At 35.9% G+C, this 25,618-nt stretch overlaps 1 protein-coding gene across 1 annotated transcript; it reads right to left on the minus strand.

The window, feature by feature from the left end:
• Window positions 1–758: 758 nt before the first annotated feature.
• Window positions 759–23,895, minus strand: LOC123531787 (zinc finger protein 180-like). Its single transcript, XM_045313032.2, has 5 exons — window positions 23,847–23,895; window positions 9,981–12,793; window positions 6,344–6,404; window positions 5,882–5,998; window positions 759–1,305 (listed from the first exon to the last, which is right to left on the minus strand). The coding sequence occupies exons 2-5, from the start codon at window positions 12,783–12,785 to the stop codon at window positions 959–961; spliced, it is 3,330 nt and encodes a 1,109-aa protein (XP_045168967.2). The 5' UTR covers window positions 12,786–12,793; window positions 23,847–23,895; the 3' UTR covers window positions 759–958.
• Between the last annotated feature and the right edge of the window lie 1,723 nt (window positions 23,896–25,618).

Genomic DNA, 25,618 nt, shown 5'->3' on the forward strand with positions numbered 1-25,618 from the left:
AAACTTTAACCAAGGTGGGGACATGGAAAGACGCCGACGCCGACGCCGGGGCGAGTAGGATACCTCTCCTTATACTTCGTATAGTCGAGCTAAAAATGTATATTGTAGGGCCTCAAATAAGGTAAGGCCCCAAATAAGGTATACTGTAAGGCCTCAAATAAGGTAAACTGTAGGGCCTCAAATAAGGTATACTGTAGGGAATTTAAAAATGTATACTGTAGGGCCTCAAATAAGGTAAACTGTTGGGAATTTAAAAAGGTATACTGTAGGACCTCAAATAAGGAATACTGTAGGGCCTCAAATAAGGTATACTGTAGGGCCTCAAATATGATATACTGTAGGAAATTTAAAAGGGTAAACATTTAAAATAGTTTCAATATAAGCTTGTTAATAAAATCTGTAGTTTGATCACAAGTTGGGAGTTTAAAGACGAAGTATTGTACAAGAATTATCCTTAAACTTAAGCTATATTGTACAGAAATAACTTTACATATTAGATATTTTCTTTTTAGCTGGATACTCTTAACAGAAAACATTTCACATGCCGCATTTTAGATAGATATCTTCTTAACTGAATGGTCAACAATTAAACATTTTACATTCCCCATTTTAGATATTGTCTTTTAAGCTGAATACTCTCCAACAGAAAACATTTTTCTTGCTGAATACTAGTACTGTGAAATCATTTTATTTCGTGGGCACAAAATTTCGTGATTTTTGTCAAAATGGCAATTTCGTGGGGATAAGAATTCGTGGATTTCAACTTTGGAACATAAAATGAATGGGAATTTTACTTGTTCGTTGGGATTAAATTTCGTGGATTGACTCAACCACGAAATCCACAAAAATCAGTCCCCCAAGAATATTAATGATTTTACAGTATTTCATAATGCTGAGCCCACACATTAGACATCTTTTTAATCTTGTGTCTCTGGAGAAAGGTTAAGAAAGCCTATTTTCACAAGGAATTGTCTATTGTATTATTTGAAAAGTTGATAGAAGGCAATGGAGAAATCATCAAATCATGGTGTGAGTTGTCAACTAGAATTGATTCCACAGCTTTATTCGTCTCTGCTTGTCCTGGAATCCATACCCGTGTGGCCTGCACACAGGAAGTGGCTTGCCTACTGGATGTGGCCTGCACACCGGAAGTGGCCAGTATACGAGGACCTTGTGACGAAGCATCCTGGGATTTTGAGTGATTGGCCTTAGGTGATGTTATCTTGCTCTGTGGATGGCTTGCATGTTTAACTCTAGCAGTCTTCAACAGTAATTTGCCTTGTTCAGACCCTGGTTGTTTGATATCTGAAAACATATAATGGGAAATTAGTTGTCAATATAATAGGCTATCACTTCTTAATGTTAAATGGAAGTTCAATTGTTTGTCTCGGATTTAGCGTCGTTTTTCAACAGTATTTCAGTTAGGTAATGGTGGGCAGTTAACCTAACCAGTGTTCCTGGATTCTGAATCAGTAGTAACCTTTTCAAGAACAAGTTTCCTTTTCAAAGTTATCACAAGATAATATAATTCTACTAAGAATTATAAGTGTCAAATTTGCATGGCAGGCAAAAAATATTGGATAAGTTCGCCTTTGTCATAATAATACTAAATTGACTCAATAGTCTGACTAGTAATATCATATGTCCCTTCAGTCTAGGATACATTTCTCTGTATATAATGATTCATTCCAGAGATGAGAAATGAGTTTTTTTCATTGGTACAGGTAAATATACTCCTAACTTTGTTGTATTGGCCTGAAGTGTCTCAGAATGACCTCGGGGTGTTCTGAAAAGCTTATTTACATATTTATAATATGGTAACGTTGCTGTGACTAAATCTATTCTATGATTGCAGACACCTATTGTAAAAATGTGCATTAAACCAGATCAGATTGTCCATCAGTAGAAATCAGGGAATCTATAATCATGCACTCATAAACGTAATTTTCATAAAACACATATCACTTCTCTTAAAGGTATACTTGCATGCAACTTTCCCATATTTTTTGCCAAACATCAACATGTCTACCCATTTTACAATATCTTAGTCATAATGACTTATAACATTTGACCTAAATGGGGTTTTTTTTGCATTAAACTAATAGAGTACAAATATCTGTCTCTGAATGTAATATCTATGGAGTCCTTGCGATTTCATGCATATATGAGCTGCGCCATGAGAAAACCAACATAGTGGCTTTGCGACCAGCATGGATCCAGACCAGCCTGCGCATCCGCGCAATCTGGTCAGGATCCATGCTGTTCGGTAACAGTTTCTCTTATTGCAATAGGCTTTGAAAGCGAACAGCATGGATCCTGACCAGACTGCGTGGGTGCGCAGGCTGGTCTGGATCCATGCTGGTCACAAAGCCACTATGTTGATTTTCTCATGGCGCAGCTCATATATCTGTACACGTAGGTAATGACTACACATCTGCTACATAATATGAGTTTATTTGTTTGATATCACTCTTTACAAGTAAACCTACGCATAGATCTAAAACATGTAAGGCTGCTTTTACAAGTGCAACTGGGTATGTAAGGCTGCACTTTTTTTATACAGTGTGGCAACGTTAAATGTCGCAACACCGCTAAATGTCGCAACCACCGTTAAATGTCGCAAGGTTGACATTAAATGTCACAACCACCGCTAAATGTCGCAAAATCGTCTGCCGCTAAATGTCGCACCTTTAACGTTAAATGTCGCAAAAATTTGCTTACTTTTATTTGTCGCAACACCAACGCTAAATGTCGCACTTCCTATTTGACACTATGACTATCAATTCTTTGTGTATATTTACTTTTCTGAGGGAAGAAAAACTAACAGGTTTATGTAATACAAATAACTATCTTAATGATAAATGTTGTTACGTATAGCAACAAGCGGGCCTTGTGGCCTTAGATCGCTCATCCGAGTTCCACACCTTGCTTGAACAGTCACGCAAGAAAAAATATTTATTATTTTGTAATAGGGCCAGTGTTTTAGGACAGACAGAAATATTCTGAGGTTTCTTCTAACTAAATACGATTTGGTAATGATGTTGTATGTTTGTGGGGGTTGGGTATTGGTGGGGAACGGGGTGAATAACGACACAGAAATCTAAGACACAAACACACAGCACCAAGACAATAAATAGAAAATATAAATATTTACATTTCTGAAGGGGGTGGGGAGAGAGAGAGAGTGGAGTTAAGTGTGGGTAGGCGGAAAAGTAGGATAATGAGGGGAATGAGACTAAACCATGGCAAACAATTTTAAGAGACTAAAAGTAAAATAATATCAAAATTCCCGCTTTACTTAAAAAAATGTACAGAGGGCCACATAGGAACTTTCTCCACCACTGAAGCTTGATAGTCACCTTATGATTTTAAATGTAAACCTCCAAACAAAGAAATAGAATCCATGGCTGATAAATAGAAAATCTTTGTTTTCTACAGCTGGTACAAAACACAGTTACAGTCTTCGTGTCGCGTAGTTAAACATCCTGTTGTGTAACAGGCCCGGATCGCGGCCCGAGCTGAACCCTCACCCCCAACCCCACCCTTGTTGGCTTAGTAGTGGTTTATACTCATCTAAGTTGCACCCATACTCATCTAAGTTGCACCCGACTATTTTGGAAATAATATTTTCTCAAAATGCAGACCCAAAACGCCCCAGAGGCGAACATTTTATACTTATATTTCAAAATTCCCCTAGGGGGAGAACCCTTGACCCCTTAAAATGAGGGGAGTACCCCTCCAGTACCTTAAAATTAAGACAAAAAATGCACCAGAAGCAACCATTTTATACCTGTTTTTCAAACTTTCCCGGGGAAAGCCCCTGAGCCCTCAAAAATGGCAGGGATAACCCCTCCTATACACCGAAATTTTGAACAGAAAATGCAATGAAAGTCCAGCATTCCATACCTTTATTTCAAAACTGTCAATGGGAAAAGACCCTAACCACCTTAAATAAGGGGAGTGCCCCTCTAGTACGTACCTCAAAAAAATAGACAACAAGAGCTGTCTCCGTAGGATGACACATGCCCCCGATGGCACTTTGAATGAATAGTTATGGCCGATGTTAAGAGTTTAGGACCTTTGACCTACGGAGCTGGGTCTTGCGCGCGACACATCGTCTTACTGTGTCACACATTCATGCATAGTTATTTTAAAATCCATGCATGAATGACAAAGATATGGACCGGACATGCCCATCAATGCACTATCATGAAAAATGATCTTTAACGTCTAAGTGTGACCTTGACCTTTGAGCTACGGACCTGGGTCTTGCGTGTGACAAGTCGTCTTACTGTGTCACACATTCATGCCAAGTTATTTGAAAATCCATCCATCGATGACAAAGATATGGACCGGACACGCCCATCAATGCACTATCCTTTAACATCTAAGTGTGACCTTGACCTTTGAGCTACGAACCTGGGTCTTGCGCATGACACGTCGTCTTACTGTGGTTCACATTTACGCCAAGTTATTTGAAAATCCATCCATCGATGACAAAGATATGGACCGGACACGCCCATCAATGCACTATCCTTTAACGTCTAAGTGTGACCTTGACCTTTGAGCTACGGACCTAAGTCTTGCGCACTGCACGTCGTCTTACTGTGGTACACATTCATGCCAAGTTATTTGAAAATCCATCCATCGATGACAAAGATATGGGCCAGACACGCCCATCAATGCACTATCCTTTAACGTCCAAGTGTGACCTTGACCTTTGAGCTACGGACCTGGGTCTTGCGCACTGCACGTCGTCTTACTGTGGTACACATTCATGCCAAGTTATTTGAAAATCCATCCATCGATGACAAAGATATGGAACGGACACGAAAATTGCGGACGGACCGACAGACGGTTCAAAAACTATATGCCTCCCTTTGGGGGCATAAAAATGCACAACAGGCCAGCATTTCATACCTGTACATAAAAAACTTCCCCACAAATACAGAAAGAGGAACCCCGTACCTACCGCACGTCGCCGGTGACGATTTTGTTTTAAACTGGTACCCCCCCTCCCCCCCCCATCAACAATTTCTGGCCCCCGGGCTGTTGTGTAACGAAATTCAGGTCGACTCAAGACATGCGATACAATGCGCGACAATACGGAGCGCAAGCTATATATCTCATGAGCTAAACAGGACTCTATAGAATTACATGTACATAGTTCAGACCTGAAATAAATTTAGTACTGTGGCGAGTACTACGTAAGTGCTCAAACCTTTAGATATAGAATATATAACGTATGTATGGTGAGGGACCACTGAAAAGCAAACGTGCAGATTAGAGTGAAAGGTCATTTCAGCCCTTCCCAAATCAACACATTGCATACTGATGCATGCAAGCATGCATTACCCAATCTTATCTCTAAGTTGTAAAGACTGTTTAACTCTTATTTTGCTGTGCGACATTTAGCGTTGGAGTTGCAACATATATCAGTGGGCAATATTTTGCGACATTTAACGTTAAAGGTGCGACATTTAGTGGCAGACGAATTTGCGACATTTAGCGGTGGTTGCGACATTTAACGTCAACCTTGCGACATATAACGGCGGTTGCAACATTTAGCGGCGTTGCGACATTTAACGTTGCCACATACAGCTTGCAATATTCTGGCACTTCAGACACTTATGCAATGAAGGAAATCTTATATTAGTGCTATTCATAACTTTATCATGACATCAAGAGTTCTTACTGACCAATCAAAGAGCTGCATTTTCAAGCACCTGCCAGTTTCCACTTGGGTAAAACAAGGTATCTTTACAAAGAATATTATAGTGACTTTAGAAATGAAATTCACATATTTTCAGAAGTCAAATTATCTCAGAAATTATGAAAACATGTTATGCAAAGATCGGTTGTATAAAACATCTTTACCTACCAGAATGTATTTTCATGTGTTGTTCCAGTGCAGCAGCCGTGCTTAACATTTTCATACATATATGGCACATGAACACCAACAATTTATGGTTCCTGTCTCGGTGACTGATAAAGCTTCCTATAATGAAGGGAAAAAAAGAGAAAACACCATTCAAAAAGTTGTCTTTAATTTTGCAACAATAATAAATGAAATATGAAATACGAGCTGTCAGAGGTTAGAAACACTCCATTATTCAAAAGTCTTGTCACCAGAAAAATTCAATAAATGAGTACTAAAAGTACACAACTAAACATAACTTTGTAAATGAGTCGCTTTCTGACCAATCATTATAGATTACATGCAGGGTCAACATCTCAAACTTATGTATATTTTAACCAAATGTACCAGAAAGCAAATTTAAATACTTATAACATTCATTCATTATATGCTAGTACATAAGTCAAAATACTGTAATAAACGTACTTTCAGTTTTGAAGCTTTTTCCACATTCATAGCACAGCCATCTTTGACTCTTGCTCTTTTTCTGTAAAGAAGTTTATAATATTATTATATCAAATTCATCTATATTTAAACAAATTTTTATGTAGTTATGTAAAGTTTTACCAAGAATAGCCAGTAAACACTGATTTTCAAACTACAGTAAACTTTCCATTAATACCATTGTAAATCAAGACCACTATTTTGGAGGCATACTTTCAGCTAAACATCCAATCTGAATTAAGGTATTCGATCAACAAATATGTAAATTTTGATCCCTTAAATAAGATCACCATAAATAATATGCAAGGATCATTTCAGTCATGATTTTTGACTGCCAAATGATAAAACTCACACTGACAGTGTAATAATCGGATTTCTCTTGAAATATCACTGAAAACTATAAAGTAAAAAAAAATAATTAAAATTTCTATAACATATTTTTGTCATGTAATTCATTTTTTATTATTCAGTAGACAATACACTATTTAATGATACAACACTTCATGAGCTTACCAGGCATCAAAATTAGATATATATTATTTTAATAGCACTGTTATATAGAACTTGCTTGTATTTGGATCGAATACAAAAAAAAATGTACCTTAAGTACACAATCTTAAATGCCTTTCAGCAGCATTATATCAGACGACAGACTGAAGAATGTTACAATAAAATTTGGTAGATAGCATGTTACCATTCCTAAGATAACTGATTTTTTATCAAAGCTGACAAAGTGAGCTGAGAAATATTACTTAAATGTTAAAAAAAAATGTACGGTACACACAAGATTTGTATTTAAGGAACTGATCTTCAGACAGTATGACAGCAAAGAAAAAAGGAAATTTTGAGATTTCAGGATATTGTTGCTAAATTGCTTAACCCTAACCCTGCTAAATTTCCATAATGAACTTGTCCATCATTCAGTTTGGACAGTACCATTTACTGTTAAAAGGAGTTACCAAAAGGATGCTGACTGAATGGCGAACAGTGCAGATCATGATCAGACTGCATGGATGTGCTGGCTGATCATGATCTACACTGGTCGCAAAGGCAGAATCAATTATGACTAGTAAGAAAAGGGTTAAAAAGGCTTTGAAACTTTGTTACTGACAGATAATGTTATGGCAACACATGACAATTAAATGTTTTCACTATTTTTTACATTCAAAATTTGAAAAGCTCCAGTCATTGGATACTGGTAACAAACAGCCTTAATTATAAAGCTTTATATGAACTCTCTTTACCTAGGCAACCCGGGTTTGATTCTTGACTTAAACATGATTTTTGTCTTGACTCAGCATTTTTAAAGATAGTTTAGAAACGAAAACTCATGTTGTAATGTTCATAATATTATGTGACCAAACTTCAATTTAAAGAGAGACTATTTTATCTAAAATCTGGAGTCCAGTCAACTTAATGAACTATAATTATTAGGAAATTTGCAAAATTCAGTACTATGAAATATGTTTCATGAAAATATTACCAGTATCCAGGGCCTGCATTCATAACTATTTATCTAATATCTTACATAATAAGACTTAAAGTGGCATTATGCGCATCTTACTGCACATAGTGTGTTTTTGGTGAATGTTTTATAAAAGCAATTTTCGGTTGCTGTGCATTTAAATGTGTTAAATTAACGATAATGCAGCATAAGTATTTGAAGTTGATGCTTTAGAAATAAAGAAATCGAACTAATAAAATAATAGTTCTTTTCTTCAATCATCTGCGCAGTGATCTGCCTTACCTCTAGGTAGAGATTTTTGAAGTTAAAGGGAAGTAACTCTTGCGTGCAGTTTAACTTTTCTTAAAAAAGACTGCCCTAGTCAAAATAAGAAAAGTCATATTTGGAAATTTATTATTTCGTACTGGTAACAGGAAGAGTTTGGTATGTTTGGGTTAAAAGCTATGATTTCCTCCCGTCTTTTTACACATGCATCTATAATTCAGCTGGAGTTTTACTTGAAAAATGCGCATAATTCCACTTTAAGATTTTAAAATGCTATATTTTGTTTTTTGCTCCACAAGTGCTTTATTTGCACAGATTGTAACAGAACTTTGCATGAATAAACATTAGGCTGCTACAGACATCTCAGTAAATTTTATCAGTATAGATGTGCAATAAATGAAGCTGTGACAAACTGAATATTTTTCGCTTCTTAAGTCTGTTTCTGACTTCAAACATTGATCAATTCAGGGACCCTGAACTGTTTAAATTACTGCTTGCTGCGAAACATGAAAATACACCTGCATGCCTGTATGCATTTATGACAGACTTCAAAATAAACTAGCTAGGTCTGCTAAAAGGGGCTTCAAATGAAATATGCTGGTGGATATCTGAAAAAATACATTATCTAAATGGATAAAGGATTTCTCTCATTATACAAATGTTGCACTGACTTTCTAGTATTCAAAGCTTTGGTTAGATTCTGCTGTTTGTCTTTGTTGGGTTTCACATTAATTCACTTGTCAATGACAAAATAATAGGTCATACCATGACTTTCCAGGACAATGGAGGAAGACACAAAGTGCCTTTTCTGGCATTACTGCATGCACAGTCGAGTATCTGGGTAGAACCACCAACTTTCCACAAGCCAGCAGGATTACTTCCTCACACTAATGAATTCTGTACCCTAAGTTAGGTTTCATACCTTCAGTGGAGAGGGGTCATATAAGTCAGTGACCATTATTATTAACAAGTCAACCACTGAGGCCGCTGCATTGGTTTGAACATTTCTGTTACAAGTTTTCTCCTTGAATTCTCTTTAAATAAATGACAACACTTTTTCTGCTATATATTATAAATTCTATAGAACTTCAAAGATGTTAACAGAAAATTTCTAAATTAAAAAAAAAAAACTCTTGATTAGTTTTTAATTTAGCAGGATATTTTCCATTGTTTTAAGAACATCTGGACATCAAAGAAGTTTTAAAGTTTCAATTTCACTTAATTTGGTGGTGGACTAAATTTGAAGGATGTCTTATGTAGCATTAAAACAATATTTCCATAAAAATATAATATAAAATTTCAAAACAGAAAATTATATTTATTGACCAAAATTTTACAATGCAGTTAAATGGGAAAAATCATTTTTGATTATATATTGTGACATTTATATTATTTGTTTGTTTATTTTGGGTTTTACGCCGTTTTTCAACAGTATTTCAGTTATGTAACGGCGGGCAGTTAACCTAACCAGTGTTCCTGGATTCTGTACCAGTACAAACCTGTTCTCCCCTAGTACCTGCCAACTTCCCCACATGAATCAGAGGCGGAGGACGAATGATTTCAGACACAATGTCTTCTGTCAAATGGTCACGGATAACATACGCCTTGCCTGGGGCTCGAACTCATGACTCAACAATCCTTAGATCTGCGCTCACCCTACTGAGCTAAGTGGGTGGGCTATTTAGAGATATTAAAACCACTGGTTACAATTTGTATAATGTATAACTTTTACCTGAATCTTTCACAATAAAACTGCAATTTGCAAAAACATTCTGTGACAGAACTGGTGGATAAACAGTAACTTAAAACTTCACATTATACTTACTTGATTGTAATATTTTTGATGCTGCATGCAGCATCAGCATATTGAATGCAAAGCTATTTGCTTACTTTTTGTGCTTTCTTTTCATCTTTAGACTGCGCCTTTCTTGGAGATGTACACTGTTCATCACCCATCTCACCATCTACAGGCTGTTCCTTATCACTTTGTACATGGTCATCATCCTTACTACAAGCCTTTCTCTTATATTTCCCCTCTGAGACTTTTAAACCAGTCGTACACTGATGTTTGTTCAAGTTCCCTCGAAACATCTTTCTTCCACACTCTTGACATTCAACCAATTTCTCAAATCTTTGAGGACATCTTCTATGCAAATCGTCATGTTTTCTCAGCCTATCATACTTTACATACATACCACACTGTTTACATGTAACAAACTTTTTCCTTTTAACAGAATTTGTAGACCATTCTGCAAAATACTTCTTAATTAGGTCTGTATTTTTAGTAGAATCTGCCTTAGTTTTACTAGTTGCTGTTTTCTTTTGCAATGCTTCTTCAGCTTTATCAGATTGTTGACTCTCTTCTTCTGACTCTGGACTTGAGCTGAATGAACAGAAACTAGAATTTGGTTTGTCAGCACATGAATCGTTAAGATCAGCTTCCTTTGAAGAAGCTTTTGTTTTGTTATCATTTAGTTTATGTGTTAAAGTAGCATCTGAATTATGTGTATCGTTAAGTTTTTTACTATCAACAGAGTCAGTTTCAACAGATTCAAAATAAAAATTTGTTTCATCATGTATCAAATCTTTCCTTTCTATTCCATTAGATTTATGTGTTTTAACATTTAGCATTTTTTTAAGCTTCTTTGTTCCTCTACTGGTCTGAGGTGAGGAATTAGGGTGTACAGCTTGACTTACTGTTGTGTCTATTTCATTACTATCAACTGTATTTATAAGAAGACATGTGTGCTTCGCAAAACTTCTTTTCAATAAAACTCTCCCACATGTTTTACACTCCTCAAGATTCTTTGGACTAAATAAAACTTTCCCAGCTTTTGTTTTATGCATTTCTTCATGTTCCTGTAGTTTGTAACTTTGAATCAGAACACCACATATTTTGCAAGGAAAAAACTTTTTCTTTGTAGTTTTTACAGCTTGCTGTGTACAATGTTTATCAATTTTTCTAAAAACGGTTTTTAATGACAATTTTTCAACGGTTGCATCTGTTTCGTTACCAGATTCCTCAAACCCGTTGTCATCATTATCCTGTGCTTCTTCAGACACTAGACCGCTATCTTGACAATCTGTAGACTTATCTAGTCCCAGTTCAGTTGAGTTATTACCACTCAGAACATTAGATGCAGAAACAGACTCATTAATTGGCTTTACTGATCTCCTTCTCTTACATTTGTTATCAGGTGTTTTCTTCTTACTTTTATTCTTGAAAAATAATGTTAATTTCAACAGCTTTTGTCGGAACGATTCTGTTAACTCTTCATCAGTATGACATCCTTCAATATGTTTGATAAGATAACATTGTTCATACTTCTCATAACATATTTCACAAAAGAGAAATTTCTTTTTTCCAACAGTTTCACTAGCAAAGTCATTTTCTGGAAATATTCGTTTCTTCGCATTTTCATCTTGTTCTATGTCTGATTCAACAGTTTCATCTTTATTATCAACATAGTCATCATCATCATCACCGTCAGTGTTTTTGTCAGATATTTCACATTCATCAGCTTTATCTTCCCCAACCATATCTTGGTCAGTAGATGTATCTCCTGGTGTGGAAGATTCAGTATCTGGATTTATATCAATTACAGAGTCAGCTGATGAATCTTCTGATAATGTATCATTTGCTTCAATAGAATTTGCTGGCTTTGTAACAAGTGGGCATTTTACTTTAATTTCAGTCTTATTTAATGTATTATTTACTTGTTCATGCGTTAGTTTTTTCATTTCTTTAACACAGTTCCTAGTATTCATCGTTTTTCTGTGTTTTCTGTCTTTTGAATTTCTTTCAACAGACACTTCTATCAAGCTTTCATCAAAACTTTCTTCAGACATGTTAACTTGGCATCCTTTATCAGAAAACTTCTGGAAAGTTTTAAATTTAACCATACATTTTAACATACCTCCATTACTCAGACTACCAAATTCATTTTGTAAGCCTTTGATCTGCAAGTCATGCAGTGCTGCAAACGTCACCTCTGCTTCGCCTGCACCATCATTATCATCACGCTGTTTCTTGTAAAGATTACCATCTTTAGCTTTCAAATTTTCAGAAGTGATTCTTTCATCAGGTTCAATAAACTCCGAAGCTTCGCCATCATTTTTATTAGTCATGTCTTTTGAATTCTTTGTTGCAATATGTGGATCATTTGATGGTCTAACTGGGACATCATTTGAGTCTTGAAAACTGCTACCATTGCCTGGTATATGATTTTCATCCGATTTTTTATTCTTACCGGTATTTCTTGTTGAACTTCTTGAACTTCTTGAACTTCGTCTCAAACTTTTGTTTCCTCCTTCTGCTAAATTTCTTTTCTTATCAGGACATTCATTCAAAGTTGGAAAGGCTGAAGACGATTTAATGTCGACAACGTATGAGCCAGTGGTGACTGAACCAGCAGATAGATGTTTGTGCAGCTGGCAAATGGTTGGAAATGCATGTGAGCACCCCATACAAGTAAATGTTCCAGTTTGAAGGTCTGAACCAACAAGAACTTCCTGTCTAGGTACCATTGGAAGCTCCTTTAAATCACAGGCATGAAAACATTCCTTCTTCACTGTATCACAATGTTTTTTGAAGTGTGTGTGAAAGAGGTCAATATTGTTAAAACCAGACATACATAACCCACAAACAAATGGTCTGTGACATTTTGATAAATCTGATGCTGTATTTTTTGCCATTATTCAATCTGAAAATAGATATATAAGGTATTTGTTTAAAACGATGTTACTTTATTACATGTTTATCAGTAAATAGCTTAAGTATTAGTCTAGAGTGAAACATATTTCACAACAGCACAGTGCAACAATAGCAGAGCCTGCTGGTTCCAACGCTCACCTGAAAGTTTTAAGTGCTTGACATTAGGCAATAATTATGCAAGGAAAAGGTAGTTTTCTTTCTTTGTCTTCTTATTTGTCTAGTGATGATACAGAAATGTATAAAGCTTTAAAAGTTATAGCTTTTTTATAGTATTCAAGAAAAGTGCACTTAATTCTTATAAAATGCAAGACAGATTTATGGTTCTTAACCTCCTAATTATAACTTATAAACAAGTTAACAAAGTTTTTGAGCAGTACCACTTATAACAGTCGAGAACAAGAGCTGTCTGATGACAGCGCACTGGACTTGACTCTGAATTAGAGCTTTGCCAGTAAAAACTTTATAAAACTCTATCAAAAAAATTCTACATTTAAAAGGGACATAACTCTGTCAAAATTCAAATCAGAGTTATGGGGATTGTTTCTCCTGGCGTAGACTTTGATAGTAAATAACTATTTTAAGTTTCAAGTCAATAGCTTTGAAAGTAACAGAGATATTTGACTTTATCAAAAACTTTATCCAACGTCAATGCAGATGGAGAGGCGGACGCTGGGGCGAGTGCAATAGCTCTACTTTTTCTTCGAAAAATCGAGCTAAAAAGGGACCCAAAATTACCAATTTTCAAAGTTAACAAGAGCTGTCCGTAAGACAGCGCACTCCACTATTCGGGGATTTGACAGTAAAATGAATATATGGCTGAACAAGAGACCTCTACTTTAAAAGGAAGATAGACCAAGGGGCATAATTCCATCAAATACACAAATCTGAGTCATTAGGATTGATACAACACAATCATGCAGATGATGATGACAAAGATATATTTTGAGTTTCAAGTCATTATCTTATATGGTACCAAAGTTATGTTCAGAAAACAAAAAGAAATTTAAGTATAAAAGGGGCATAATTCGGTCAAAAATACAAATTTATCGGAGTTATGGGGATTGTTACCACACATGCAGATGATGATGATAAAGATACATTTTAATTTTCAAGTCTTTATCTTATATTGCATTAAATTAGTATCCAGAAAGCAAAGATTGCAAAAAAGTTTAAGTACAAAAGGGGCATAATTTTGTCAAAAACATAATTAGAGTTATGGGGTATGTAGCCACACATGCGGATGATTATGAACAAATACTTTTAATTTCAAGTCATTATCTTTTAAAGTACCAAAGATATGTCTATAAACGAAGCTTTTGAAAAAATTTAACATGAAAATAATTCAAAGTATAACACCTTGGTGACCTTGACCTTGGATATAATGGGCTCAGCCCATATACATACATTGCTTGTATACTGGACAATGTTTATGTGAAGTTACAGTAAGATATAAGCAATAGTAACAAAGATATGATAGAAAAACAAAGGTTGCCGAAGAACTTTAACCTTAAAAATAACCTAAGTATAACACCTTGGTGACCTTGACCTTGGGTATAATGGGCTCAGCCCATAAACAGACATTGTTCGTATACTGGACAATGTTTATGTGAAGTTACAGTAAGATATAAGCAATAGTAACAAAGATATGACAAAAAAACAAAAGTTGCCGAAAAACTTTAACCAAGAAGGGTCACACCGACGCTGGGGCGAGTAGTATAGCCCCCCTATTCTCCAAATAGTGGAGCTAAAAATGGTCATAATTATGGCAAACTGCAAGAGAGACTAATATGGCCCAGACAAAATTGATTAAAATTGTTAGAAAATTTTCAAAACAAGCGGGCTATGATGGCCCTAGATCACTAACATTATAGTTACACTGCTTGCTTAAACAGGTTTGGTAGAAGGTTATGCAAGGAAAATGTCAAACAAGAAGATAGGGAAAAGTGACCACACCTTCTGACAGCCATGTTTTTTAAGTTTGTATGATATTCATAAAGGGGCACTCGAGAAACATTTGTGCAAATGGTTTTGAAATTTGGCCAGCAGTTTCTGACAAGAAGATATTTTAAGTTTCCACTATATACATAATTATAGGGAAACGTTACCACACCCTTTTGCGGCAATGTATTTTGATGAATCATAATAATTTGAACAAGCTTGGTAGAGGTTCACAGAAAGACCATTTGTGTGAAATGAACGACACACTAATCAATTTAGCATCACCTAATGATAATAATCAAAAGTAGAAAGTTTCAAAGCCATTTATGAAAGGTGGACCTAAACTTTTTACAAGGTAATTCAATATTAAAGGGTCATTATTCTAACAATACAGTAGTGCAAGTTTATTTTTCCGCCATTTGCGAACTTGGCGAATTTTAGCGGACACCCTTACAATTTATTAAGTAAATGTCACAGAATACTTTGTCTTAATAAACTCTTATAATAAATTAAACGACATGAGCAGAAGGAAATGAAAACATGTGAAATATTCCTAATGCCGTTAATGGTCATCAAATGTGCTTAAAACATAAATAATACATAATTATCATTATAATATTAATGGTTTGTCAAAACATAATTCAAGATCACTCTGTCTTATCTATTTTGTGCCAGTTCGATTCCTTGTTATTTATTTGGTGCTCTTTGGTTATTTACATTTCAAATGAAAATGTTAACAACTGGGTGAAAGCTGGTATCTATGAACAATTTAAATTCAAGTTTTAGTTGAAAATTAGTTAAACCTTATTTGATTGTTCATTTGCAACAAAATTTAAGATGTAAATAACACACAACATCTGGAAAAAGGAGGTCCGTACCCCTAGACAACCCCCACCAGGATTGTCTAGAAGTAGGGATCCATCTAGAGGTTCAGATCCTTACCTCTAGAATCAGATTCTTGAGGTTCAGATCCGTACCCCTAGACACTTCCAATTACTGAATATCAAGATCAACTTTTTATGAATTAAATTGAATTATAAACTAGAAATTGCTGTTGTAAAAAAGCGCATGTCTCCCCCAATGCAAAGTCCTTTAGGCAGGAAGTCAATAGGGGTCAGGAGCGAAAGTCAAAGAGACACTGATGGTTGGCTGCAATAGGGATCATCTACTTGGCATGTCCAGTCATCCGGCTAAATTTTAACACTCTTGGCCTAGTGGTTCTCAAGTCACTGTTCAGGCTCCTGTGACCTTGACCTTTGATCAAGTGACCTCAAAATAAATAGGGGTCATCTACTCTGCATGTCCAATCATCCTATTAAGTTTCAACATTCTAGGTCAAGTGGTTCTCAAGTTATTTCAAAAAAATGATTTTACATGACCAGGCCCCTGTGACCTTGACCTTTAATAGACTGACCCCAAAATCAATAGGGGTCATCTCTACTCTGCATGTTCAATCATCCTATGAAGTTTCAACATTCTGGGTCAAGTAGTTCTCAAGTTATTGATTGGAACTGGTCATCAATGTTCAGGCCCCTGTGACCTTGACCTTTAACGGAGTGACCCCAAAAACAATAGGGGTCATTTACTCTGCATGAACAATCATCCTATGAAGTTTCAACATTCTGGGTCGAGAGGTTCTCAAGTTATTGATTGGAAATGGTTTTCCATGTTCAGGTCCCTGTGACCTTGACCTCTAACAGAGTGACCCCAAAATCGTTAGGGGTCATCTACTCTGCATGACCAATCATCCTATGAAGTTTCAACATTCTGGGTCAAGTGGTTCTCAAGTTACTGACCGGAAATGGTTTTCAATGTTCAGGCCCCTGTGACCTTGACCTTTAAAGAGTGACCCCAAAAATCATTAGGGGTCATCTACTGTGCATGTACAATCATCCTATGAAGTTTCAACATTCTGGGTCAAGTGGTACTCAAGTTACTGATTGGAAATGGTTTTCAATGTTCAGGCCCCTGTGACCTTGACCTTTAACGGAGTGACCCCAAAATCGATAGGGGTCATCTACTTTGCATGTACAATCATCCTATGAAGTTTCAACATTCTGGGTCAAGTGGTTCTCTAGTTATTGATCAGAAATGGTTTTCAATATTCAGGCCCCTGTGACCTTGACCTTTGATGGAGTGACCCCAAAATCATTAGGGGGCATCTACTCTTCATGACCAATCATCCTATGAAGTTTCAACATTCTGGGTCAAGTGGTTCTCTAGTTATTGATCAGAAATGGTTTTCAATATTCAGGCCCCTGTGACCTTGACCTTTGATGGAGTGACCCCAAAATCAATAGGGGGCATCTACTCTTCATGACCAATCATCCTATGAAGTTTCAACATTCTGGGTCAAGTGGTTCTCTAGTTATTGATCTGAAATGGTTTTCAATGTTCAGGCCCCTGTGACCTTGATCTTTGATGGAGTGACCCCAAAATCAATAGGGGTCATCTACTCTTCATGGCCAATCATCCTATGAAGTTTCAACATTCTGGGTCAAGTGGTTCTCTAGTTATTGATCGGAAATGGTTTTCAATGTTCAGGCCCCTGTGACCTTGACCTTTAACGGAGTGACCCCAACATCAAAAGGGGTCATCTACTCTTCATGACCAATCATCCTATGAATTTTCAACATTCTGGGTCAAGTGGTTCTCTAGTTATTGATCGGAAATGGTTTTCAATGTTCAGGCCCCTGTGACCTTGACCCTTGACAGAGTGACCCCAAAAACAATACGGGTCGTCTACTCCAGCAGCCCTACAACCCTATAAAGTTTGAAGGTTCTAGGTCAAATGGTTCTCCAGTTATTACTCAGAAATGAAGTGTGACGGACGGACGGACAGGGCAAAAACAATATGTCTCCCCCAGAGGCGGGGAGACATAATAAAACCATTCTGAACAAAGTTTATGAAAACATAAAAGGTTAAAATTCACAATTAGGTCAATAAACAACTATTCTATAGATTTCGTTGGATCAAATAAAAAATAGATTGAAAAATATTTTAAAGTAGAAGGTGAGTCCATGGTAGTCCAAATAACGTTTTGGGACAGTGTGATAAATTTTGACTGTCGCTGTCCCGCCACTTAGAGTGATGACAACTATGAAATAATAAATCATAAAATAAGTCAGCCAAATAAGAAAGGCTAAGTCCATGGCATTTCATTTGTTGAACATATTGCGTTACGATTTCTGGTTAGGTTTCAATACGAGTTTCGTTTCAGCTCAGAGATCCATAACAGCATATAAACGTCTCTCAAGCAGAAAATTTCCGTTTATGGGAATTTAAGGTTTAGACAAAGCCTCTTGTGTCCCATGTCTCTTAGCTACATTCCAGTGGTGGTCTAATCTTTTTCTGAACGTTTAAATTGTCTGTGCACATACAACCCTTTCAGGCAGTTCATTCCACGCATTCACTATTTTGATGGAGAAAAAAATGAAGAAGTCCTTTTTTTTAGTGTAGGTTTGTATAGTTCAACAAATTTGACGCGATCCTAGGAAATATTGAGTTATTTTTCTTATGAGGTAATATTTCCATCTCCACTCACGTCAAACACTCGGAAGACAAAATTGTGGAGGAAATTTCCGATGACATTTTCATCACTGCTGAAACTTTACATGCTATAGGTTTAAATGCCGATTATGTCATGAATTGGACATAAATTCAAATAAAACTTACATATATCAAAACTATTATAAATTCCAAAATAACAAATTTTCTGGTGATTAAAACCAATGTATATACTATACATGATTAACATTTACCACGTCTACATGCAATATGCGCAAGCGATAAAACTAGTAACTTTACATGACTGTGAACTGTGATTTATCCTCCATTAGTTTGGTCCTTCAAAGTTTTGACGTTTAGACTGCCTGTCACAAATATAATTTAAAACAATATGAACGTCAAATTATTTTGACTATTGTAGGTTTATAGAGCTTGAGTGAATGTTCTCTGGTAGATGAAATATCAGATAATTTGAAAAACTTTTCAGGATATAAGTTGAATTTACCAGTCAAAAACTTGTAGGTTTCAATCAGGCCACCTCTTAAATAGCTTTACTTATTTGGCTTATCGGGATGACTTATTTTATGATCTTTTATTTTATAGTTGTCATCCATCTAAGCCTTACCCATATCTGCATTTTACTGTTAGCGGACTGCCGATGACACTAAACTGCAGAAAAAAACACAAAATATACATTCAAAAATTGTCAGCGAGGCAATTTTATGCTATAATGTCAACACAAGAAACGCGGCAATGCCACGAAACCAGGTTTTCAACACTTTTCATAAGAATAAACAAGAGTGCCAGAATGTCACAATATACGCCCATCACAGCAAATTTCTTTACTCTAGCACCTGTATTTGCAGATGTAATTTTAATTTTGTGGTTGTTTAGTAATCATTGTAATTCTTTTGTTTTTCTAAGTCCACAAAAAAACTCCTTACCAGGTAGAGATACCTTAAAATACACCTAAAATTAGAAAGTAACAACTATGTTGTACCACAGAAAAGTGGTCTTGGTTTTTCCCTACGGTCAATTATAAAAAAAGTTACAATATAAGTTATTTATAGTAACAACTAAGGGAAGTTAATCTTAAAAAAAAAAAAAAAAAAAAAATACAAAAATTTTTTTTTAAGTCCACACAGAAATCCTTACCAGGTAAAGATTGGTCAAAATACACCTAAAAATTGGATGTAACATGTATGTTGTACTACAGAAAAGTGGTCTCGATTTTTCCCTACGTCTAGTAATGAAAAAGTTACAATATAAGCTATTTATAGTAACAACAAAGGGAAGTAATTCTAAAGAAGGGAACTGCGCAAGACACTTCGTCTCATGATGGTGTATAATTGTGCCAAGTTACTTCAAAATCCCTCTATGCATGAAGAAGATATGCTCCGGACAAAGTTTTCATTCTTGTATCCTTTGACCTCTAAGTGTGACCTTGACCTTAGACCTAGGGACCTGGTTCTTGCGCATGACACTTCGTCTCATGATGGTGAACAATTGTGCCAACTTTCATCAAAATCCCTCCATGCATGTAGAAGATATGCTAACCTTAACCCTAACCAAACCCTAACCCTATTTTTAGTAACAATGACCTTGACCTTGATCCCAGAAACCCCAAAAGCAATCCCAAGCTACAACTTTATATAAGTTTTCTATACACCAAGTTTCATCATGATAGCTCATTCCTAAGTTAAGTTATTGACCGGAAACCCTTTTTCTATTTTAAGTAACAGTGACCTTGAACTTGACCCCAGAAACCCCAAAATCAATCCCAGCCTTTGTCTTGATATAAGCTACAAACATACCAAGTTTTGTTCAAATATCTTTACCGAAACAAAAGTTATTGACCGGAAACCCTTTTTCTATTTTAAGTAACAGTGACCTTGACCTTGACCCCAGAAACCCCAAAATCAATCCCAGCCTTTGTCTTGATATAAGCTACATACATACCAAGTTTTATTCAAATATCTTTACCGAAACAAAAGTTATTAACCGGAAACACCAGTTTGACGCTGCCGCCCGCCTGCCTGACCAACATCTACCCCAATCTAATAACTCACCTGGTTAATAAATTAATTATCAGAGATGTAATTGTTACAAATACATTATACATGTATGTACCAGAAAACGTTCCCAACGGATTTCATTGGGGATTTCCTAACAAATATGCAGAATAAGTTTGCACGTGACAGGACAGCGGCAGTCAAAAGTTATCACGCAGTCCCAAAACGTCCAATTATTTGGACTACCTCTTAAACGCCTAGAAATGGCACAAAATGTGCACAATACAAACAGCAGTAACTAAAGTCATATAGTAACCCTAGTAACCAAAGGTATACCTCTTGCTGCTATTTTCGCGTTACATCTGGTCTTGTGTTAGTTGATTTTTATGAGAACAACAATGTGCAGAGCTACCTACTGGAAACAAATTTGCCCTACTTTGACATGTTTGAAAGCTGATTACGTTTCACACCTTCTTTTGGGTAAAAGTAGGTTAATTATTTTTAAATGCTCTTGTCAACCATTTGACAAAGTAAATTTATTCGGTAAGGAATTGTATGTTGTCCAAATATTTGACGAAATTACCCTGCCACTGTTTTAAATTTACATTGCAATAATTGTAAATGTCTTACTCATGAAATTATTTTTAAAACTAGAATGTGTCTGTAGGACACAGGGTGTGCCCCCCACTGGTACATTTGTCACAAATAATGGGCAATAATTCAAATGTTTGTAGTCTCAGTTTGAGGGTATAGCCTCAACAAACATTTTATGAAAAGGATTCATTATTCTAGGCAATATACTTTTTGAGCTATGTGCATCACAAACAAAGAATCCACTATTTTTGCTATTTCAAGGGCCATAACTCTGTAATAAGAGCTAAGATTCTTAAGAAGAATGCCAAGTGTGCAAGGTCACATCACGATAAAGACTCCGGCAAAGTTTTCTGAATTTACATCAAATACTTTTTGAGCTAGGCACATAATTAGGTGAAAAAGTGCATTTTTTTGCTATTTCAGGGGCCATAACTTTAAAAATAGCGGGTGGAGCCAGCCAAAAAATTAGAGGTGTGCAAGTTTATATCATGATTAAGACTCATGCAAGTTTTCAACCATTTATATTAAATACTTTTTGAGCTAGGTGCGTCACAAAGTGAAAATGTACATTTTTGACTATTTCAGGGGCCATAACTCTAAAAATAGGGGGCGGACCCAAATGAAAAATAGGAGGTGCGCAAATTCATATCACGATTAAGACTCATGCAAGGTTTCATGAATTTATATCAAATACTTTTTGAGCTAGGCATGTCACAAGGTGAAAATGTGCATTTTTGACTATTTCAGGGGCCATAACTCTGAAAATAGGGGGCGGAGCCAGACGAAAAATAGGAGGTGCCCAAGTTCATATCATGATTAAGACTAATGCAAGATTTCATGAATCTATATCAAATACTTTTTGAGCTAGGCATGTCACAAGGTGAATATGTGCATTTTTGACTATTTCAGGGGCCATAACTCTGAAAATAGGGGGCAGAGCCAGATGAAAAATAGGAGGTGCTCAAGTTCATATCATGATTAAGACTCATGCAAGGTTTCATGAATCTATATCAAATACTTTTTGAGTTAGGCGTGTCACAAGGTAAAAATGTGCATTTATGACTATTTCTGGGGCCATAACTCTGAAAATAGGGGGCGGAGCCAGACGAAAAATAGGAGGTGCGCAAGTTCATATCATGATAAAGACTCATGCAAGGTTTCATCAATTTATATCAAATACTTTTCGTGCTAGGCGCGTCACGAACTTCGGATGGATGGACGGACGGATGGACGGACGCACGGACAAGACCAAATCTATATGCCCCCACCACTCATGGGGGGGCACAAATATGGGGCTCCGATACATTTTACATTTTCACAGGAAGTGCTTTATCAAGTCGGATGCTGTACCGCGAAATTAAAATTAACGCCCTTGGCAAAAGTGAAGGTCACATGCACCAAAAACATGATTGGTATAATGTAAACAAGGGCTAGAAAAATGATTTTGTGTTTGAAATAATATTGAAAAAGAAATGGTTTATGAAGTTTATCCTGGATGTACCAATTACAGGTGTATTAATGATTGATATTCCACAATACATGACATTTGATTCATATGCTTACTAAAATTAAACTCATTTTGAAGAAAAAAGTATTTTCTTTTCATTAAAAGTTAATTTTATTCACCTGGGAACAGAATTTTCGTCAATAATAGGTCATGTTTTGACCTACCATGGTCGCCATCTTGGATGTTTACAGTTACCTATTACCGGTGGAATTGTGGGAAATAATGCTACTGCATTAAACTTCCATCCAGAAACACAAAAATAACAAGTAAACACAGCTTAAAGTTCTGGCTACTGGATTATTTAATTTGCCGTGGAGAAGAACAGTATATTATAACATATAACATGAATAATATCACAAACAGCACTTTGTCACATTTTTGTCAAAATCACAGATAAACCAGAATTATCACATTCAGTGGTGATTTAAAGAAGTCATCATGACTCCTTAAAAACTTCACAGCACAGCAGTATTTCAGGTGTGTCCAATGACCACACTTATCACACTTTAGCTTGTAACTGTAATGAAATAAACAAAAAAACCTTACCATATGCATAACATGCACACAGTATTGAATGAAATTTGCTTCTCAGTTCTTAACAATGAAAAGTCGGAAGTTTAGTCCAGTAGTATTGTTCATCAAAAAGGGCGCCAAAAAGCGCATGTGTGAGGCAGTGTTTGATGACGTCATTTACAAGAGGAAACTCCTTCTGTCACTTATTTTCTGGGAAATTATTCATAATTCATCGAGTGTTATTGAAGTTTATCAGTAAAGTACACTGGAAAAACATACTTTCTATCAATTCATATAGAATAAATAAGTAACTTACCCTTCGGAAGGACATATTTCACGGAAGATACACTTGACGAATATTCGTGTAATTTTGTAAACAAAGGATTCCGGAAGTGCTCTTCAGGAAGTAAATATTCGAGATTTTCGGATTGCACCGGTAATAGGTAACCACCGGTAATAAGTGATGTGGGGATACAGGAAAAAATAGAAACACAATCTTGTAATATTCATTTATTGCCGATAGGTGCAAACGGGCTATGTAGTGGGTCAAAAACGGACACCTTTCTGATCACTTAGAACACTGACACTGGAAGAGTAAGTAACCAAAGTCATAGAGTAAGTAACTCTAGTAACCAAAGGTATATAGTGGGTTACAAATCGACACACTTGTGCAGGGGCATTATGTAAACGCCTTTCATATGTTCATCTCGATTCTACAACTGCAAAAAAAATGGTTCGGAACAAGCGAGTTCACTGTAGCTGTCAAGTATTACCTTGCATGTTACAAAAATAGAAAAAGTGGAAACTCCACAGGTCGCTCAACACAACAAAAACGAATTATGTTGCAGGCTCGGTTTGATTGAGCCTGTACATGGACGGTAGTGGAAATGCATGCTACCAGCCAAGTTATGAGCGTTCTTTGGAATTAATAAAATACATATTTATCTTTTAAAAACCATAATATAAATACCTTTTTTCACATTTCTATAATTCAAAACAAATGGTGGAGCCAGAAAAAAGGGAAATAAATCATACACTTGCCCTTAGATAATAACTGGTACACGTTACATTCCGGACAAAGTCGATATTGCGTCTGACTGGTGACTGCATACGAAGATGGTACAACGCAATGCAAGGTCATTCTTCTCATAAGACTTATTTCTTTTACATTATTATTAGTCTGAGTATTGATAATTCTTAATGCAGATGACAGCTCAATATCCTTATCAACCAGCAAATCCAAAATTCAGTTCAACCTGGAAATACTGACAATTGCATTTAGAAGTCAAATATATTGTTTAACATATGCATAGAAAACATGAGACTTCATAGAATGCGGTACAATGAGAAGAAAAGACAAACGGAAAACCAATGTGAGTGAAAGATCATGAACAAACATGGCTCACTCTAAAAGCTTATATATAAAGATGAGCTAATGATTAGGCCTACTAAGAGCATGCATGCTCGTTTCAAAATAGTTCCTCAATGACCTGAACCGTCTCGATAGCCTAGTGGTAGAGTGTCCAATTCGAGTGCGGAAGGTTCGATCCCCGGCCGCGTCATACCAAAGACGTGAAAATGGTACGGTAGATCCCTTGCTCGGCGTTCAGCACTAAAAGGGAAACTGGCTTCTCTGCTCTCATGCCCATATGGCGATGGATTCTACTAGGAATTAGGTGTCGAGAGTGATTTATATAAGTTGTAGAACTTGCTTAACAAAATTGATTTTTTTCTGTTAATAAATTGGACAGCTAACCGGTATATGAAAGATGCTATTAATGTAGGTTCTAGTAAAGGGTATGCATTGACCCAGGTCCAATGTACTTCTACAATTTATACTTGTTTGTTGATCGCAAATACATGAAACGTATATTGAACTGTAAGCACATTTTGATTAGCTTCTAATATCCTTCGTAGATGTTGGCTATCATAAATATAACAGCTGTATAAAGTTTCAATAGTGGAGTATTTTGGTGCTAAATGATTCTGTACTTTTACATTAATGTGATGAGGCCAACATTTACGGCATGCGTGATGATTTTCCTATAGTATATTTATACAATACTCGCAATTCTATCGTAGACTCTTGTTATCAACAAAACAATACAAGGTCTATTGATATAATTAGCGAAAATATACCATTATGTTGACCCAAGTTTTTATAAGCCAGCAGAGATTCATGTTGAGCCGTCATTTACAAGCACAAGACCATTGGGGTAAGTTGATAGATTTTTCTGTCAATATAGTCTACGTCTAGATTTTTATAATCTGTATTTTTTGTGGAGTTATAATATGCCATTCGATTTCGTCAGATTTAGTAAATTTTCATTTAAAGATGTAACCTCTACGAGCGTTTTTTCTTTTTCAGGATAGGCCATTTTGAAAAATGTTTCTTTGAATATTTCTTTCTAACAAAATTTTTACTAAAAACTAATGCTAAATAATTAAAATATGGCTAATAACGTACCATTTAACCAAACAGATTCTACATATTGCGAAAAATGTTTTCACCTTTATTTTTGACTGGCATTTGCTTAAAATTGATGTAAGATGTACAATGGGGTAGGGGTCGGTAATTTCAAATATCTATTAACGTAGATCAGGTTTGGTTCTGATATTTTTTCTGACTGATATATATAATGATAAGCTACAATTGAAATAAAAAGTTTTCAACATAGAACTTTATATTAATATCTAGGAAATATAAATTAAAACAAAAATGCTTTAACAGTTGGTGCAGCG

The sequence above is a fragment of the Mercenaria mercenaria genome, chromosome 11, assembly GCF_021730395.1.
Source record: "Mercenaria mercenaria strain notata chromosome 11, MADL_Memer_1, whole genome shotgun sequence".
NCBI classification, from domain to species: domain Eukaryota; kingdom Metazoa; phylum Mollusca; class Bivalvia; order Venerida; family Veneridae; genus Mercenaria; species Mercenaria mercenaria.